Genomic DNA, 19,601 nt, shown 5'->3' on the forward strand with positions numbered 1-19,601 from the left:
AAGCCAAGTTAAGCCTTATTTCTAGTCAAAAGTGGTCAGCGGGAGTGGTTGTTTCCGAGTCCGACCCTTTGTTTTAGTTCTGTTTGACAGTGTATGGCAATTTTACCCGTCACCAGGTTTCAAAACATTAAGCGACGGAGAACTATATATATTAGAAGGTAGGTGACAGCTAGTTGCCATTCGTCTCTTGGGTGGCCAAATCTATCTAGCACCCGATTCAGTTTCTGATGTAGTACTATCTCACATCTTGCTGCACCTGTAGCAGTCACCTTGCTGATCAGGGCCTTGCGCTGCGTTTTGCAGATGTATCCGGACAGGAGAAAGATGAATGAGGCTCATTTCTCAGGACTTCCGTCGCAAAGTAACATCTACGGCATGACCACTTTGAACATCGGCGACGCCAACAAAGTGCTCGTTTCGTGTCTTCAAAGAAACGTGTTCTGCATTGAATATACCAGAAACAAGAAGAATGTTTTGACGCCGTCGTCTCGGGAGATACATTTCACATACCTTCCAGGTATAATGCTTCCTATTGCACGGAAGTTATATATCTATCCGTCACATCTATCGCTTCGATGCGGAGCAGTCTCGATGTGCTTGCAGAGGGTGCCGACGTCATTGCTATCGATGCGTTCAGCAAATCGGTGCCTGACAACTTGGACATCATCATTGGCATCGCTTTCATCAGGGTAAATCCATGTTTTTAACAGGATCGAAATATTTTACTCATGGTACAAAATTTTGCTCAGGACTGTGCTACAAAAGAAACCAAGGCCTGTCGATCACTCTACCCATTACCTTGAAGCTTACACCAGTTTGCCTTGGCACATATCCTTTCTCCACAGCAAGCGTAACTCAGTTTACAAACTCCCGCTTGTTACAGAGCCATCACAGACTGCAGAAGTGCAGGGCTACTAGGGATCTTGCTGGATACCTGTTTATCAACGTCTTTCCCCATTCGGAGTGGCATATTGTCAATGACCAAATACTCTTAAGCAGTGTCATTTGCTGGTACCTCAGCGCCCAACAGCACCACAAAATAAGTCGCTCTGACAAATTTTGAAAGCCCGAATTCTGGCCCTCTGTCTGTTTCGAATGCACTCAAAGTAAAGCCACTCATATCCTGATGCACACTGATCAGCACTAAATTACCAGGTTAGGCTAAACAGGTTTGGCTACCTAATTCAGTTCTAAATATGTTATACCTTTGTCACACAAACACTTTCGATTCCCACTGAACTCGATCTGAATTCAACTGAATGCAGATCGAAGTTGTCACACGCAACTTTAAAGTGCAATTGAGCCCAATCCTGCTTGGCTCAAAGCTGCTTCCTTACGCGCTCTCGAGTTTTCAAGCACATTCGAGAGTGGGCGTCGCCACTCTCGACGTTACTCGACTCACAGCAAGGAAAGTTCTCAGTGGCCATTCAAAACGCCCATGTAGCACTGGATGCTCTAGTCCTTGAAAGCCTCAATGCAGATAGAGTCCAATAAAGATCGGAAGTGTTCGTGTAACAGATGTATTACATTTGCCTTCAGCAATTTTGATTATTACAGCACAGTGCCCATATGTTAAACTGGTTCTCTTTGCCTGTATGTATTGCAAGTGGCAATGCCACATATAGGGATATCATATGTTTCACAAATTTTCAGAAGGCTCTGATTCAGAGACTGGCCACATGAACAGCATAATGCACTTGGGTGCAGGTACAGGAGAAAAAATGTGCAAAAACAAAAAGAAGTGAGCAACACACAAAATATCACCTGACAGTGCAATGCCATGTTCACCACAGTGAACAGTCACCAGAACATGCTAGTATTGTATAAAGGAGCAATGTGAAAAGATGGTGTACTCAGAAGTGACAAAAGGGTGTAGTCTAGCTATTAAGCTTCACAAACTTTTGAATTTTCCACACGTTTCAGCTAGCCCAGCTTTCAATCCTGTTAAAATAAGATCAACTGTGCTTTACTTATTTGTCTGTTTTTGTTTATGTGGCACTAAGTTTTAATAATTTCCAATTCTGAGCAGAGGTGGAAGCATTCAGAAGGAAATCGGACGCTTGGGCATCATCTATATGCAGTTTTTTTAATCGATACTTCTGCTCTGTGGTCAATGGAGTGCAATAACTGATTGCATGTCATTAAGGTCCGTCTGTGTTGCTTATATGATAGGATTTTTTTCATTTACGTCTGTGATAATTCTTTGTGTGAAATTCTTGTGCCTCTGTTTCCTGAGCAAGCCAACAATTTGTTTGTGCGGCACCTTGCTGTGTATATAAACTTTCGAATACTTAGAATATAGGCAAATGAATTCTTTGGTTCTTATGTTTTGAGTAACGTTTCAGTATGCACTGCTATTTTAGCTGATAATGTGTGTTTCTAGCAGTATTTTCAGAAACTTTTCTATTCCTAGAGCATATGCACCCGTTCACGAGCTGCTATGTATACAACTTTGGTCTATTCTATGGCAGGAGCACGCACTATTATTAATGAAAAAATGTCTGGATATGAAGCAACACCGACTGGGCTATAATTCCCCAATGCCCGTTTATTTTATGCAGCCAGGAGAAAACCAGCTTGCCAGGCATTATTTGAATATTTACTCGCAGTCTGAGCCAGGTTGTGGTTTAGACTTGGACAGAATTGCACGTAAGTGCCGTTTTCATGCACAAGGCTATCAATAGAGCCGTCCTTCAATGGCCGTCATTGCAGGGCATTGTTGTGTACTTTACAGAGGGCTGCCAGAGTCTAGAGCTCAACTTCATTCCTTACCTGCTCACACATGCTCTGTAAGTCCATTGAGTTATTTTTTTCCTTCAGGACAAAGATGAGACTGTTATGTTCTTTCATTTTGCTAATTAACTGACCATGCAGGTTGTTTCCAAATCAGTCTGGCCAAAGAAATGGAGAGTTCGTATTCCTGCTTTGTGGGAGCGATTCGAAAATCCACCTTTTCAGAGAGGTTTGTCGCTGCATTTTTCGCAGAGTTTGCTTGAAGGCAGCATTTGCAGCTTGCTAAAGTTTTAGAAACATTGAACTGCCCTGACGATGTCATTTTTCTCCGTCTCTTTTGCAGGATATACACCAAACATACAGCGAAATCCCACTTCAGAGTTACTTTCCAGAATTCGCAGACATTCCCGACATGTAAGGTTATTGTCATGCCTTGCTTGTAGTTACTTATGGCCTGGCTGTTTAACATGTCGATCATTTCAGTTCCTGCTGTCTGATCTCCGTGTGCTAGCCAATTATTGTAAGAGATGAGATTGCATTCTTTGTTAGAATTGATCCACATTAAATTTTTGAAAAGAAAAGCAAGTCTGGTGCAAGCTGTCATGATTCGCATAGATGGCAGGAAGTGCATGAGGGCTGGATAACTGTGCCTTTTGAAAATTAATCTGCATATGAACCTCTCTGCAAAGATGCCTTTACATATTTTGTTTGGGTTTCACGAATAGTGCTTAGAAGCAGACCTTTGTATGTTTCAAGGAATGGACTTAAGGAGGGGGCTTCTCGATGACACTCATAGTGTATCTGTCCCCAGGGCTTTCAAGTTTGATGAGCCATTTCAGGTGGAGGAGTCGAGCCTTGACTTGCAATTGATGTATTATGTATCGGTCACAGAGAACGCATAGGATTGCAACAGCAGCAGCTCTAAATAATGTGCAGTGTTAAGTTGTGTTGAACGCGGTCATATTTCTTTTCATGACTCTAGATGGCAGAAAACTGATGACACCAAGGTATTTTCCTGTGGGGAGCGAATTTTGCTAAACGCCCTCTGCTTTGAAGCACTCTTTACATGTTTGTATCTCGCTTGCATGAATCCCCATTTGCAGGCGGACAGTGTCTGCTTCTTGGTTTCATGTCAAAACACACCACCTACACAGAAGAAATGCACTAGGCTATAATTTCATGACAGAATATATGCTATATGTAATGTTGAAGGCAGGCTGGTAATTTATTTTAGCTAGAGACTTCTTTCACTGCGCAGATGCTATGTTTCGCCACACAACTAAGTGACAGGCACTGTTCACCTGCAGGTCAGGATTTATGTAGGCAGGGATATGCGATTGTTATCACTGCCTGGAAAAGTTTACAGGTTTGCTGGAGGCGGCTGGCACTAAGTACTTCCAACGTGCACGAAAACTGCCTTTGCACGTACATGACTAGGATGATGCTTGCTGTAGTGGTTTTTTTATCATTTGGCTGGTGCCTGAAATTTTCAGAAAGAGCTTGCACATCCCATGCACTTTGAGGAGCTTTTCTGGCCGTTAACGCGTACCTGTTAGCAAGAGTACAGGAATGCAGTTAATTCAACAGTTTGTTTGTTGTTCTCTTCATTTTCTTTAGTGTACTGGCAATGGACCTCAAATACAAGGAAGGGGGTGGTACTCGAATTTCGGCAGTAGGCTGCGAGAGTGGTTTCGTTCAGGTTGCCGTAACAGCGCAGAGAAATGGAGGTAGGAGTACGCTATTTGTGTTATTACATTCTCCGCATTACTGTGCACTGTTATATTATCTTGGACGCTGTATTAATTTATGCATCAAACGTGTTCTGGGAGGTGAGTTCAGCGCATTGTCAGCCCAAGATCACAGTGAGCTTTTGTGATATAAAGTAGAAATGTCGCTGGAAGTGGTGCTGTGACTGTGCTGTAGATTTCACAAAGGCATGTCATAGTCACACTGTAGTCATATTTGGTGTTCAAAACACATCTAAAGAGTGCCTTATGCTTGCACATTTTTTTCTTTAGAACAAAAAGCAGCCACATTACGGGTGATGCTTATTCCAAAAAGCTTAAGTAGCAGTATTCTGTGCTGTTTTGTCATTTTTTTATGTCAAAATTTCTTTGATAAGCAAAAAAGTGCAAGCAAGACTATTTATAATGCTCAACTTGTATGCTAATTAGGGTTACTCAATTAGTGGCAGCTGCTACCTCGCTGTTAATGAGGCTGCCCGGAGCTCAAAGGTTTTGTGGGGCATAAGAGCCATTTTCGTTAGTGATGCGGCATTTTCCCACATGGCAAACATCACTGTGCAAGATACAAATACCTGTGCATGTATTATTGTCCTGGCTTACGACAGACGAAATTGAGCTTGTGTCATCGTGGCAAGTCGATTTGGACTCACCCATCTCCGGCCTCGGTCTCTTTGAAGATAGGACCATTTGGCCGCTTCCAGATTTCATCAAAAACAGTAAGTTCCGCTCAATACAGTTCCGTAAAATTTGAATTTTTTTATTTCCCGTCATCTGTTTATAACGGTAGTTGTAATTTTTTAAAGATTTTAGGGTGTTTACTCCATGCTGGAGTAATTTGATGAAATGTTAGTTTTTGTATTGCTTTGAGTAAACAGTCAGGTTTCTCTCCATCCTCCAGCCTTGCTTTCATGGCTGCCAAGCCCAATTAAATTTATCTCACTTAGTTCCAGTAAGCAAAGTGATCAAAGTATGACCTTAGTGTGTGTCTGTATACGGATGAGGCATGGATGCCTCAGTAGCATACAAAAACTATCTGCCATTCCTTTTGCAGCCGAGCTCTCCAGTTGTTACGACTCTCAAGGATTGGCTCAGAAGACTCACCTTTTGGTATGCCGCGCCCTGGTGCCTTCATTTGTGTACAGGTGAGGGTGCAACTATACGTTTTCACAGTTGTGCAAAGAATACACTTAAATATGCATCTCATTGCATACGCATACCAAAAAAGCTGGCATCTGTTTGAATTTCTGGAATGAGCACTGGAGAATAGTTTTGATTGTGTCAGGAAAATGGTTAATATGTATTACTGTCTAGGTTATTGAAAAACCAAGTGCCGTTATAGCCATGTTCAATTGGAGCTGACCTGTGTACTGCTGGTCAGCGTTCAACACGGGCACACAGATGTAATGAGAGTAAGCAGTTGGGATGAAAGCTATTGCCAAAAAGCGTGCAACATATTAAAGTCATAAGTTCTAGCCCACACATAATGTGTTACGTCTGTCTGTCTATGATTCAAGCATTTAAATGGTGCAGCCTGTACTATGTGTAGCGAACTACATTGCACCTCTTAACTCTGAAACTTAAAGGAAAAAAAAAAACAAGTTGCTAGAAAAGTGCAATTCATAGTCATCTTTCTTTATCGTTTTCTTTTTTTCCCTCCCTGCAGAGACGTTCTTGACAGGGGTCTAGACCAGCACGCCATGCTACCTCATAGTGATGATTTTGATTCTGTTGTTTGTGGTTGTGTGGCCGACATTGACATGGATGGTGTAAACGAAGTCATTCTTGGAACTTACGGCCAGGTGTGTTTTTCTGTTTCTTCGTACACTGTAATAAAACCGAAACTTAGCCACTTAGGTGCATTTATCGCAACTCGAACTGGAATGATTGTTGTCAGCATGCGCTTGTTTTATTTACGTGCCGCTGCGAAAAGTTTTTACAAATTTCATTTCTTAAATTGGAACTGAGGGCAACTCCGTCCAGTTTTCATCTTTTTGAGTAAAAGTAGATCCAGTGCTTCTTTTTGGCTATGTTGGTGTTTGTCCAGTGGCAAAAGGTTGTTGCCAAGCAAATTGCACTTACAATTCTCCCCGCTATTCAATTAAAGCTTGTTGTGTGTGCGCCGAAGAGTACTGTGTTCTCCATTTTGAAGTTTGTTGCAATCAAGGCCAGCCTCTGATGGCTGTCTACTTGTGAAACCGGCCGTTGGCAACAACAGCTGTATTTTATTTTTCGGCCTTCTCCGGCTTATAAAAATGCATTTTCAGTGAAAATGCACTGTTTTGGCTCTAGATTGTTTCAGCTCAGGTTCAGTTAGTCGTGTCTCTTTCAGAGGCTTAGTGAATATAGTGTACATTTGGCTACTGTATTAATGAAAGGCTGTTTAATAGCTCAGGCAACACATGCAGATGTCAGAGTCTGATAATATTCCAAATTTTGTAGCTTAGCTAATTGAAGTTGCTCAGCCTACTGCTTCGGTAGAAATATGGAAATGCGCGCGCGTAAAAAAAGTTGCCTCTGTCTATTTTCTCACACCTTGTTGTGCTCTTGCCAGTTTCTTCTGATGGAGGGATTGCAAGATGTTATAGTTAACAGGCGACTTGAGAGGTGTGTGTGCAATTGGACGGGTCATTTGTTGGTTTTCGCCACTGCAGGAGGTTCTGGTGTACAAGCTGCAGCGCCATTCGGGCGGCAGGGAATCTTACGTGCTGCTGTGGCATCAGATGGTCTCCCACCCAATTCTCTCGATCGAGTACATGGACCTGACGGGGGATGGTGTACGCGAGCTGCTCGTGCTCTCCACTAAAGGCCTGCATATACTCCAGGCAGGTCACGCTTTTGTTTACATTGAACTCCCGCACACCGCTGTCACGAACAATGCTAAGTCTGATTCAGCATAAAGGTCTCTTGTACTATCCTCGAAATAGCCATGTCCCAGCAAACGACCCGATTTCATTTTCTCACTTGAAGGAGTATAGACACCAAATTTTGATGGCATTTTTCTTGTTAATGATGCATAAGCTGTTCCTGTATATGGATGCGGTTTCTGCCTATGACCAGTGAAGAATTTTTAATTGAATTTTATTTTTTTGCCACTTTTGGTTTCAGCAGCCGAGAGACGGCTGTGGCATCACAATCAAGTCTCGGTCACGCATCGCATGAAAAAACAGTGATATAATCACTGACTCTTCACTTGTGATTCCTGTTCATGAGGCAGGCTGGCTTTAGCATTGTAGTAAATCCAAACGACACAGAAATGATTATATCGCTGTTTTTGTCACTCGTCATGTGACCTAGACTCGACTTTGACATCACAGCCATCGCTTGGCTTTTTAAACCGAAACAAGTGAGAAAAGAAATTTGATTATAAATTACTCAGCGGTCCTAGGCGAATATTACATGGTGATCTGTGTACAGTAATGCCTTATGCATCATTAAATAGAATAAAACACGAACCCTAAAATTAAGTGTCTATACTCCTTTTAACCTTTGTCACCCGCCTGCTACATTTCTGTAACCATAGCATCCACTCCTTTTACCTTAACAGACTATCAGGTACATAGCATATGCTCTTAACATTATGCCCTATGTCCTAGTTGCTTCCTGTGACTTCTGTTTTCATTAGTTAACTTGCATTTGCTCTCTCTGAGACTCTTAAAGGGACTATGAAACTATGTTTGCTAAGGACAGTAAACGCGCACGAATGGTTGGTATTACATCAGTTGTCACCGCATCCCAAAAGTGCTTAATCTAGCTTCACTAACAGTGAAGATGATATTGCCAGTTAAAAATAGTGCTTTAACTCTCCCCCACTCCACTTTACAAAAGCCAGCACACACACACACACAAAAAAAAAAATGGAAACAGGTCACTACTGTGCCCTGTCCGCCACATCATTTGGGCATGCCCAATGAGGAGGCTCGCCCAGAATCCATACACTATGTCAGTGGAGCGGGAGGAGGCTGGGAATGTGACATTATGGTGTTGTCCTAGTTACTTGCAAGGAGCAATTTGAAAAATTATTCCAGAGTTATGTCCATGCAGAGGTTTTACATTTGGTTCGAATATAATTGTAAAGATTTCTTATGTAAGAATTCGGAATGTGTGAATACATTCAAAACAAAGATGTTTGTTATTCGATGCGCATTCGTATTAAAAAAAAATAACAAATTCGCTGAAAACTCTCGCACTGCTTATTTCACCACAGTGCTCGACTGTGTGAGCTATGCAGTGAAGCATCCTCAAACTGCAACGGGGCCGTTTGTGAAGGGGGCCTTCCCTACAGTGTGCGCAAAGTGAAGCATTTGACGAAACTGGGAAAAAATGTCGTTCTTTCTTCACTTTCATCTCAAATGCTGACATCCACTGTAGAGTTGTTTATCAGTTAAAATTATTCTGATGTAAACTGCCATTGGCAGTCTTTTCAGGCCCATTCGATTATTTGAGGTTTCAGTTAATTCGGACATTGTGCAAAACAGTGGTAATATGGAATCGTGCATGCAGATTACTACTGGATTTTCAGTTGGGTTATACACTTCTGTGCCATTCTAGTTTAATTTTATTTGCAAATACCATGTGAATCCTGAAAGTGTTTGCTATTTTTTTATTCATTATTGATTCGATGGGGATATGGGGATACCCATATCCCCATATTCGTATTTGCACACCCCTAGTTTTAATATCACCGTCAAAATCGTTTATCGATCCTTTTAAACAGTTGCATGGCAGTTTTATAACTGCTTCCATTATTCAGTCAAACCTCAATATAGTGAAGATGGATATTGTCAAACTCTTGTTTATTTCAATTTATACTTTATAATGCTAATGCTGTAAAACCGCGTGATGAGGTGAATGCCGAGTTTGCTCGAAATTGGCCTCTGGTTTGTCATGCTTACTTTGAATACAACATTGCTGTTATGCGGGAAAGCCAGCATGGCATGCATTCGCTACTGAACGCAATGGCTCTTCCCAAAGCACCATCAATTGCTGCAGCTTTGAAGCGAGCTCCAACTCCGCTGGTACTTCTACGGGGAGACTCGAACAGCACGAGCTCCCAGATGAAGACCCCAGGGTTGCACAGAACGAAAAGAAATTGAGAAATCTTGATTGGCCACGTCCCCTCCCTTAACTTTGACACTGTCATTTTTTTTGCTGTAGCTCGGTGCACTGTTCTTTAACCGATTTCAAACATCAGTAATCACCATTTCATGGCTTCAGAATGCGTGCCAATGCAGAGCATATAACGGCACCGTTAAAAATTGCTGCCGTGCTTTGTGAAAGACATGTTTAGAAAATTTTGAAGTACTTAAAAATATGTTTTGACATTCACCTTTTGCTTGGTTGCTATGCAGTGTGGTCGCACTCAATGTGCTGAATTAACGAGCTCTTACTGTTGTAATATTAAAAATAAAAATCTAGTTCACTTGCTATACCAGAGGAGAAACTGCACGTGAAACATTGTTCTCCTTCCTCAGACTTTTTTGAGGGGTGAAGTGGTGGTCAGAATGGAGCGCATAGTGATGGAGGAGTTATCATTCTGGTCATACCATTTGCAGCACGACCTTCGAGAAACCACCAGCATCTGCACCGATAGAATGGAGAAAATTGCGAGACTTCTGCACGGAGCTCCCAGCAAGCCTGACTAGAGGCCAGGAAAGAAGATTGGAAGCTTGAAGAGAGTATATGCAATTTATTTGTAATGTATATAGCACAAAGGTAAAAATTAAAGAGCACTGTATTTACAAAAAAAAAGAGAGGGCAAGAGTACTTGTCCTCTTGGTTCCTCTGCGATGACACTTTCCTCACTTGATGCGATAGAGCATCTTGCGTTGCATGCGGTGTTGGATCTCCCCTCGCCGTATCATGTAGTGAAGGACCTTATAGATGGCACGCTCTGGATATTTCTGAAACAGTAAAAATTTCCACATGAGCTTTCACTGCTGGAGACCTGCCTCTTCACTAACCGTGGTCACAGCAAATGCTTGCAACAGTTATAGTCAAAAAATGCAATACTTTCGATCGAGTTCTTCAAACTGCTTTAAAGTTCAGGAGACATGATATTTAACTTGCACCTTTTCCTAAGGCCTGTGCGGATTTTTTGCAATTTCAAATATTTGGTCGAATCGTTAAGTACAATAGCCGACTAATTTTTAAGGACACGCAATATTTCGGATCATTCAGTGACACAGGCACGCAACCCCAAGGAATATGTACGTTTCTGCGGTGGTTATTTTGGACCGTGGAGTCCAAACTTGTGGAGTCCGAAAGTTCGATTTATCAGACTAAATTAGATGCCAGCAATACTGTGGAGATTGTTTTCTGGCACAATACAAACACGAGCAGGCACAGTTGTTTCAATCAACTGGTTCTTCGCATGGGTGTAAATGGAGTCATTCGGACGGAACAGCTTGGCTGTTTGTTCATCATTTGAGCCCAGACTATTCTGAACCGACTACTGCTGCTGCTGCTCGTGCTGCTTTCATGGGAAATTCACTAACCAAGCATGACAGCAAGAGCATTAGAGGGAGCTGATGCGTGCTGTAGGCCGAGCAGATATCCAAAAGCAACAGCTATGCAACGACGCGATCGCAATTAAGGCCAACAATTGGAAATCCTACATACTTCTTACAAATTCTCAATATGCTTTGAATGCATACTGCTATTCCTACTTTAAACACATTCGTGAACTTGCGTTTCCTGTGTACGCCATTCTGCAGCTCACTATTTAAACATTTTTGAAAGCTGAATTTTAGAAATTTCGGCACACTTTATTTTTTAGTGAAAAATTTTGGACCCTCTCAAATTTTAGAAGCTAATAATAACTATTAAGGGGGAACACATGGTCTTAAAATTGGTTTTGTTATTCAAATTTTACGAAACTTCACAGAATTGTTCGGTTTTTTCTACAGATTTCAAATAGTAAAACCTCGTTACAAGAGACACTCAAGGGACCCGAAAAACATGTCTCTTGTAAGCAAGGTCTCTTGTAACCAAAAATTCTAAAATCACTGTGTTGATCAGTTTACTGCACATCAGTATATAAATGCATTAACAGGAAATTGTTCAGGAAAGCTTAAAGAAGTTATTCCTACTAGTATGTATTTTTGTGAGTGCAGAGTGTATTCCTTGCCAAATTCTGGAGGTAAAGCACTTCACTTTGCAAGCCTTCCTGTTGCTCTAATACCTTTGAGGCACTCTTACATGCTCGTCACCCTCAAATGATTCAGAAGAGAAAGACATCAGGATTCTAAGCTTTCATCTTGTGATCAAATTTTAACAGTGAGGAATTAAAAATGCTGGATGTCATTCATGCATTTTAATTTCCTTCGTAGGTAACAGTAATGCGATGCCGTTATGACTTTACAATCATGGGGAAGCACTCCTCAGTTCCTGACATACACAATAAAAAGGGCACTGATATGGAACAGAATTTAACTAAGGGAATCTGAAGTGCATCATGTACGAGTTGGTACGTTCCAGATGCATTGCATGAGCACACCTGGGTTGTGTGTCTTGTAAATAGTGAAGAATTTACTCCAGGGACCTGAAAAAGTTGCCCTTAGTAACCGAGTGTCTCTTGTAACCATGTCTCTTGTATGCAATGTTTTTAACATGGCAGACATAGGAAAACCAACCGAACTATTTTCAAATGTCTCTTATAACCGAGTGTCTCTTGTAACAGTGTCTCTTGTAACGAGATTTAACTATTCAAAACTTTCTCTTCTAGGGCAATTAGTTCTAAACGTATTAGAGAATTGTTGCTATTGTCTGCTCAAACAACAGGAAAAAGAATAGTAATCAGAAATTAATTTTTAATATAAAGATAGATACTATAAAGTGTAAGGAATGCAATGCTGAAAGCACTTCTAAAATTAAGCTAATAATAAAGATTTAGCAGCCCACTGAACTTGCACTCACAGACATGGCAACTGTGTAAGGATTTTGAGATAAGATATAAAAGTTATACAAGTGAAAATGAAAAATGTGCTGCCAACATTGCACTCCTTACACTTTAGTATATCTGCCTGTATATTAAAAATTCATTTCTAATTAGCATTTTTCCCCTTATTGTTTGATCAGACAATAGCAATAACTCTATATCTTTAGAACTAACTGCCCTAGTAGAGAAACTTTTGCATATTTGGAATCAGCAGAAAAAATAATTCTGTGAGGTTTCATCAAATTTGACCACCAAATAACAAAGTTAGCTTTAAGACCCATGTCCCCCCTTAGAGCACACAAGACTAACCTTTTGTTGTAAATAATAGCTAAATATGCAGCACGTTCACAGCCACAAGTAGGTTGTTAAAACACTGCTTTGGTTGACTTGCGCTGCAAAATGATGAGTGTTCTAAAATGTTCCATCAATCCCAATTTCATGCTTTCTAAGCATGCAGCTGTGTTTCTATTAAAGCAGTTTCTGGTGAAGTTTTGTCACTGCTTCCTACTGCAAAAATAATATAATATTATCAGATTCATTCAATCAGAAATAAGAGGTTTAGAACTGTCTAGCCACTTGTAGAAAGCATTAAAAACCAGCTGGGGTCGGCAGAGGTGCTCCCAAACTGCACAACAAAGACACGAAAGGAGAATTCATCTTTCGCACGGACCTGCTTGATGAAGTCCTGAACAATGCTGTGCTCAGACACCTGAGAGCCAATGGCGAAGCGCCGCTTCATCTGGCCTTCGATGCGCAGAAGCAGTTCGTGCTCCTCCTGTGTGGAGAACCCCTCGGCTCCAGAGAGATCACCAGACAGTGCAGCGTCTAATGTCGAAACCTAAAATAAATTCATTGCACAGACAATGTTACGGCGGCAAGGACTAGAGAAAAGAAAGTCTACTGGTATCTTGAACAGAAAAAGAAAAATATAGATGCGCTTTAAGCAAAAGTTTTCAAATTGAAGTTTTGGAACAATTCTTTTGAAGTTCTTGCCTTCATGTTGCCCTTGTTTCTTTTGTGAAAGGGGGAGAATAAAATATGTGTAAAATGTAATGCAAGTAACAAGCATGGACAAAACCATGCCGTAAAAGACCTACATATATCGGGAGCAATTTTTTAGACACTATCTAGTGTAGCATTTTAGTGACCAAACTGCGAAATTGTTAGGATACTTGACTTCCCTGTTGCCTGCGCCAACAAATAATGTCTATTCGTGGCCACGAATAGGCAATCAAAGAGGGTGTTTGAAGATGCGCCAACACATTTACAGCCCAAAACTGCATGAAAGAGATCCCCGATGACAGCTGGTCACCACAAAATGCACCGATTGCAAATCACTCAATATGAACATCGTGACAGTATATTCTTCAGTATTGTCTGAACATAAAGTGTAGTAGTGGCCTTTGAAGCCAGCCAACTTGCCTTGTTAATTGTATGTGCCAAGCACAGAAATGATACTCGAGACTTTCGAGCAAAGCTTTTTTTTTTTTTTTTTTTTTTTTTGCATCCTGTGCACGCAGCCATCTCCACCTCGAAAGAGCAGGTGCGGAATTTTTCCTGTTACTCACCTGGAAAAGTCTGAGCGCCTCGTCAACATGCCTCTCGGTAGCGAACGGCTGCAGCTGCATCTTCGCCAGAGACTCGGCGATACGCACAATAGCCTCCAGCTGCCTGCATCGTGAAAAAATTTTAAGAGAACAAAAGGAAAACACAGTTTAAACTCTCATTGTGGCAGAGGAAGAGGATTTGCGCTAATTGCAGTGGGTGCCGACCAATACACACGGGAAGAAAATGCGCCTTATATTCTCGCGTGTATAGAGCGAACATTTACAGTACATTTGGAGGAAGTATGATAATTCTGAGGCAGGCATACCTGACTGTGATAGGTATGCTCGATTTCTTCACAGACTCTTGCTCGTGCTCCCGTGTTCCATTTCTCATCATGACGTAGCGATTCTTGAGCTTCTCAGCGGCGGCGGCAGAAAGCCTCGGCCCGCACTTCCTGAAATCGCAAGCCATACATTTGCATTCAACACACGCGAACACGGCTGGAAAGCATCAACACTAGGGATACTCTACACTATCAGTAAGGCCCTTAGTTTTCAGCAGTGGTAATATTTTAACTCTAAGAATAAGAACAATGAATCTGCAAATATTTCGTAGAAAGCCTCCTACGTGTTGAAGGGACAGAACACTGCCCTCTAAGCGTCCAATTTCTTTTGTCGCAATGTAAAGTGTCGTGTCATAGAAAACTATTACCGAGAATTTTTCAATCAGTGCACGTATTCGTTTTTACGTAGTCTGAAGCTGAAAGCCATGAGTAGCAATCACGGTGACGATCGCGCGCCGGCAAAAGTGATGTACTGAAAGCTAATATAATTTCACCCACCAGACAGTAATTAGACATATTTTAGAACACAGTAGCATCAAGCTTAGTTCCTACACTGAAGGGTATTACGGCACAGGAACGTGCACATCATCAATGGACGTTTGAGCGAACAAAAAAAAAAAATTTCAGAACACTGCGGCTCCATCTAGTGAAAAATGCTAAAAGCACATCATAGGCGATGCGAAAGGAGGCTGGCTTTTGCTGACGGGCACAGCGGAGAGAGTGCAAAACATAATAAAACAATGCGAGCACTCTTCAAAAAATAAAGAACACTGTGCACTTATAAAAACCAGTGACATTTTTCCAATACGTGGTCATGTGGGTTACTACAGCGATAATTACAGCGTTTCGCTGCAAGAGGCGACACTAGTCGTTTTTATGGGACTTTCAGTGCCAAATTAAAATCATAAGCCCTCGTTTCTTGATATTTTAGCGCTTGATTCCACCACAATCGAATTACATATTTTGTTTAGTGTTCTGTACCTTTAAAGCGTATGACCTTTTTGTGTAGTAACGGGCACTATACCACCAATTCATGCCTCGCTTATTTGTGCTTCACAATTCTGTGGTCTTCTCTTCTGCCTCTACACTTATTCTTGCTTTTTCTTGCAGCATACAGTAAGTGGGACCATTACCACAAGAAATAGCAAGAAAGAGTTTCCACTATGTTCTTAGGTACATTCTCAGTATAGACCTTATGCAAAAGTGCTGCCGTCTACCGGAGGAAGATGAAAGCGAGTAAACGGCGCCATGCTGGGGAATTGCAGTCACGGGATTGCATTGAGTAGAACATATGAGCGGCTTTCTCAGTTTGGCGATGCTTTTATTTCCAGGTTTGAGAAATAATTACCGACAAATGGTCCGTGGACCTTTCTGTGTTGTCCACATTTTCGAGCGGCTTTGCAGGTACTGCTTATGCGTAAAATAGGCAATCGGAGAGGCACCGCAGAAGCAAAGAAATTCACAACGATGTACATAACACGAGGAAGTGCGTGTACTGGGCAAGAATATAATTTCTTTTCAGTTTGAAATATCAAGCTCATACTGTTCTTCATTCACTAGGCTCTGTTTGTTGTTTTCTCTTTGCGTCAACAATCATGTCATTGATTTTGAGGTTTAGGTACGCTTTGCGCCCGCATCACGCTGACCAACGCATATTACGATAACATTCACTGTTGAAATTTGCTAATTGCTAGTGCGTTTAAACTGACCAAGGAACTTGAGCTGCTCAGCCAAAGGATGCAGGCTCGATCCCGTCCGCAGGGGCGTTTTTATTTTATGGAAGTGAAAAACTAAAACGCCTGTATGTCGAGATTTCGGTGCACGTTAAAGACCCCCAGGTGCTTAAAATTAATCCGCGGCCCTCTGCTACACTGCGTGCTTCACAGCTCTGGTGTAGCTGAACACACTAAAAAAGCCAGCCTGATAAGTTTCATTGCTGCGTGCATTTCGGTGCCACGATAGCAGGTGATTGGCTGAATGACGGCCATACCAAACTGCCGAGGCTGCACTGTGGGTGCACACCATGTTCGTTATTCCATGACGTTGGGGAGAAACTTTTAAACAACCACAACATGAAATTTTAATTATCCACTGCACTCACTGTGGACACTGCTCGGAGAGCGGCGTCTCCATGAAACTATACACTGCACTTCTTAAACGCTGAGTGTCTGTCTCTTGAAGGGAGCACGCGCACGAGCGTCCCTCTCTCGCGCCACCCACCGACCACAACACTGCACATGCGCACACAGCTGTACCCCGCGGTGAAGAATGGATGATTCCAGTCCGTGTACATCCATCCCCCCCGTTGTCAGTGGGATGGCCCAAATGTCGTGCCATGAACGCTACAGTAGCGGAGGCGGCACCCGGAATATTCAACATCCTCCCCGCCGAATGAGCGCTAGCTCATTAATTTCTGTCTTCCAACGGGTACAAAAGTACAACATGGTAAACCAATCATACAGGATCGCGTTCTTCCATCTCGCCCAGTAAACGCCTCCGTGATGCGACCATTTCTGCGCCTGTTGGATTTCGAATGCGCAGAGCAGGCCCTCAAGTCGATCCTTTTTTCGACCACAGTTGCGAACAAAGCGTCGCATCCAGGCTGTGACTCGCTGTAGGCGATTCAGTTTGCTGAAGCGCTTAAATTTTATCACCGGAAGAGGTACTTGTGCTGCGATTGTTACTGGGCTCAGCAGACCGAGGGGATCGAAGATTCTCGCTGAGACTTGAAGCACGAAGCGTTTAGTGTTCCTGTTGACAGTAAGAAGCTCCAGCGCCGTTTTCAGGGAATACTTCAGCTCGTCGTTTCCTCTGTCCGACTCGAGCCTCAACACTCTTGCCATGGCTGAAATCGTCGTCGCAGTGTCAGCGCAGGCATTTCCAACGCCGTCAGCATTGAACCATTGTAGGAGTTCGTTGTTGGAACTCCACTTTCGCAGTTTCATTCCTGCTGAGCTGATTATTTGCTGTGCCTCCTCATTAAATTTCGACGCCTCTTCCGTGTAGCTGACTCTGGTTATCAAATCGTCGACGTACCGGCAGCTGCCTAAGATTTGTGCGGAATGAGAGAGGTCCTGAAAGACGTTAGCCAGATGATGTCGTATGGTGGCAGCCAACATAAAGGGACTACTTGTGGCGCTAAAAGGCACTCTTCTCATGCGCCAGACCTCTATATCACCCTCTGATGAGCCCTCACATGACGTAGATGAATACCAGAGAAATCGCAGTGCGTCGCGGTCCTCACTTTCGATGCCAATCTGAAGAAAGGCCTTCTCGATGTCGGCAGTCAATGCAATTTTGTGGCATCGAAAATTCAGAGTAAGCCGCAGCAGGTCGGGTTTTAGGTTCGGGCCGGTGGTGAGGGCATCGTTAAGTGACAAGCAGCCTTGTGCTTTCGAAGATGCATCGAACACTATGCGAACTTTGGTGGTAGAGCTCTCTGAACAGAAAACAGCACGATGAGACATATAATACACTCGAGACGAGGTGCTGTCGATTTCGTCGGCTGGAACCTTTTCAGCAAAACCTTTATATAGGTAGTCACGGATGGCTGCATCATAGACCATTAGTCTGCTCTTGCTGAGTCTCAGACGCGGCTTCAACCAGGCCAGGCGTTCTCTTGCTACAACTTCGTTGTCGGCTAGCCCTTGGTCAAGTGCCTTCCACGGGAAGCTCGCCTCGTATTGCCCATCGGTCAAAGTCAGAGAAAGAGTAAAGTCTTCTCTCACCTGCTGCTCCTCGCTTCCAAGTAGGCAGCTGCTTGAGGAGATACCGAGGCTCTCCAGCTCCCAGAACGCTCGAAGTTCGTCTGACAGGTTGGCGTCCATGTCACAGACGCTGGTGCGCAGAACGGCAATGGTGGAACACGACACACCTGAAGCAGAAAGTGGTATCGGTCCTTGCAAAGTCCAGCCGAAGTCAGTCTTAAGCGCAACCAAGGGCCCTTGCACTTTCTTTACTTTTGCGCGCACAAAAGTCCAGTAATAATCAGAGCCTATTAGAACTTCGATGCCTTGTGTGAAGAGGCGAGTTGGTGAGATGGTAACATCCGCTAATTTCAAATCAGCCACCTGACTCATCTCAACAGCGTTTTCTGGAAGCAGCAGTTGGTCGGAGCAGATTTCTTCAATTTCGAGGGCTTCGATGCTGTGCTCCTTGCGGTCGTACTGGCTTCGTAGCCGGAGCTTCACTCGGCGTCGTTTTTTCTTTATAACGTTGGTCGAGCCGCCGAAAGGGTAAATGGTCACTTCCTCTTCACCGATCACCTCAAGATCCAGTATTCGCGAGAGCTTCTCTGTTATAAACGATCGTTGACTGCCTCCGTCAAACAGACAGCGAGCGAGGCGTTTTCTTTTCGTTCCGTTGACCCACACCTGCGCCGTCTGCAGCAGCACAGCGTTTTTATTGCTGTTGCTAAGAGACGCTGTTGAGTGCAACCCAGTAGCGGTCTCGCCCTCGGCGTTCGGTGCCGGTGGATCACAAAGCGAGGTGATGTGTCGTCGGCCACACTTCGCGCAACGTAGTGTCCAGTTCTTACACCCTTTCGTCATGTGCCCCTTCTTCGCGCATCGGTAGCACCTTCCTTCATTTCGCAGCTTTCTTTTCTTTTCATCGATTGATATCGGAGCATTGCAATCTGCAACCTCATGCCTCTCTGAAGCGCAGAAAGGGCATCTTTCCTTGCTCAATTTGGCACCCACCTGGAGGCTGGCCGCTGAGCCTTTGCCGTAGACGCTATTGGGACGCCGTTCACTGGCGTGGTCCGGTCGCGTTTGCTGAGGAGCGTTCGTGCTTCCTCCGTGCGCCTTTTCCCTGCTCTCCACTTCCAGGCGAACTGATTGCAGAATGGCTTGGAGACTCGAACTGTCGAGCACGTCCTTGTCTGCACTATGGGCCTTATGGTACTCAACAGCCCATTCGGCCGGCAATACCCGAAACAAAGCCGCGCACAGCATCGCACCATAGCTGTCCGATTTGACACCTAAAGTTTCAAGTCCTGCGATGTTTCGCTGAACATGATCGTGGAGGCGTCGCAGCGCGTTCACGTCACTGAGAGCTCTAACCTGGGGAAGGTTTAACAGCTGCGTAAGGTGTTCTTGCACGAGCACGTCCTGACGCCCGAAACGCTCTTGGAGTGTCTTTACAGCGTAGTCGTAATTCATCTCCGTCGCTTGAACGCCGGTCAAAGCGGCCGCCGCCTTTCCTGTCAACGCTGTCCGCAGGTACAAGAACTTTTCTATGCTGGTCAAGCCGGTATTCTCGTGGACTGCTTGCCGGAATTGTTGCCAAAATGGTT

General features: G+C 43.4%; 2 protein-coding genes across 3 annotated transcripts in view; one reads left to right on the forward strand and one right to left on the reverse strand.

Moving 5' to 3' along the window:
* On the forward strand, positions 1–10,169 carry LOC146176327 (KICSTOR complex protein kaptin-like). 2 transcript variants are annotated; one of them, XM_084582670.1, is made up of 13 exons: positions 1–158; positions 304–517; positions 604–689; positions 2,562–2,649; positions 2,735–2,789; positions 2,875–2,962; positions 3,077–3,147; positions 4,351–4,460; positions 5,084–5,194; positions 5,530–5,620; positions 6,142–6,277; positions 7,130–7,300; positions 10,031–10,169. In XM_084582670.1, the coding sequence occupies exons 2-13, from the start codon at positions 304–306 to the stop codon at positions 10,118–10,120; spliced, it is 1,311 nt and encodes a 436-aa protein (XP_084438796.1). In that variant the 5' UTR covers positions 1–158; the 3' UTR covers positions 10,121–10,169. The 2 variants fall into 2 exon arrangements, with proteins under 2 accessions (XP_084438796.1, XP_084438797.1); XM_084582671.1 differs by lacking the exons at positions 604–689; positions 2,562–2,649.
* Mcm5 (Minichromosome maintenance 5) overlaps positions 10,145–19,601 on the reverse strand; it is a 31,032-nt gene continuing 21,575 nt past the window's right edge. The window contains exons 13-16 of the mRNA XM_084582669.1: positions 14,288–14,416; positions 13,983–14,085; positions 13,085–13,252; positions 10,145–10,378 (exon numbers count right to left, since the gene is read on the reverse strand). Of these exons, the coding sequence (XP_084438795.1) occupies positions 10,277–10,378; positions 13,085–13,252; positions 13,983–14,085; positions 14,288–14,416 (502 nt within the window). The 3' untranslated portion in view covers positions 10,145–10,276. The remainder of the gene's footprint in view (positions 10,379–13,084; positions 13,253–13,982; positions 14,086–14,287; positions 14,417–19,601) is intronic.

This window comes from Amblyomma maculatum, chromosome 10, assembly GCF_055883805.1.
Source record: "Amblyomma maculatum isolate TAMU_Amacu chromosome 10, ASM5588380v1, whole genome shotgun sequence".
In the NCBI taxonomy this organism is placed as follows: Eukaryota; Metazoa; Arthropoda; class Arachnida; order Ixodida; family Ixodidae; genus Amblyomma; species Amblyomma maculatum.

Coding starts and splice junctions, on each gene's coding strand:
- LOC146176327 (XM_084582670.1), top strand. CDS start 304: ATGTATCCGGACAGGAGAAAGATGAATGAGGCTCATTTCTCAGGACTT. Junction 6,278..7,129: donor TTCTTGGAACTTACGGCCAG/GTGTGTTTTTCT, acceptor TCGCCACTGCAG/GAGGTTCTGGTGTACAAGCT. Junction 7,301..10,030: donor AAGGCCTGCATATACTCCAG/GCAGGTCACGCT, acceptor TACCATTTGCAG/CACGACCTTCGAGAAACCAC.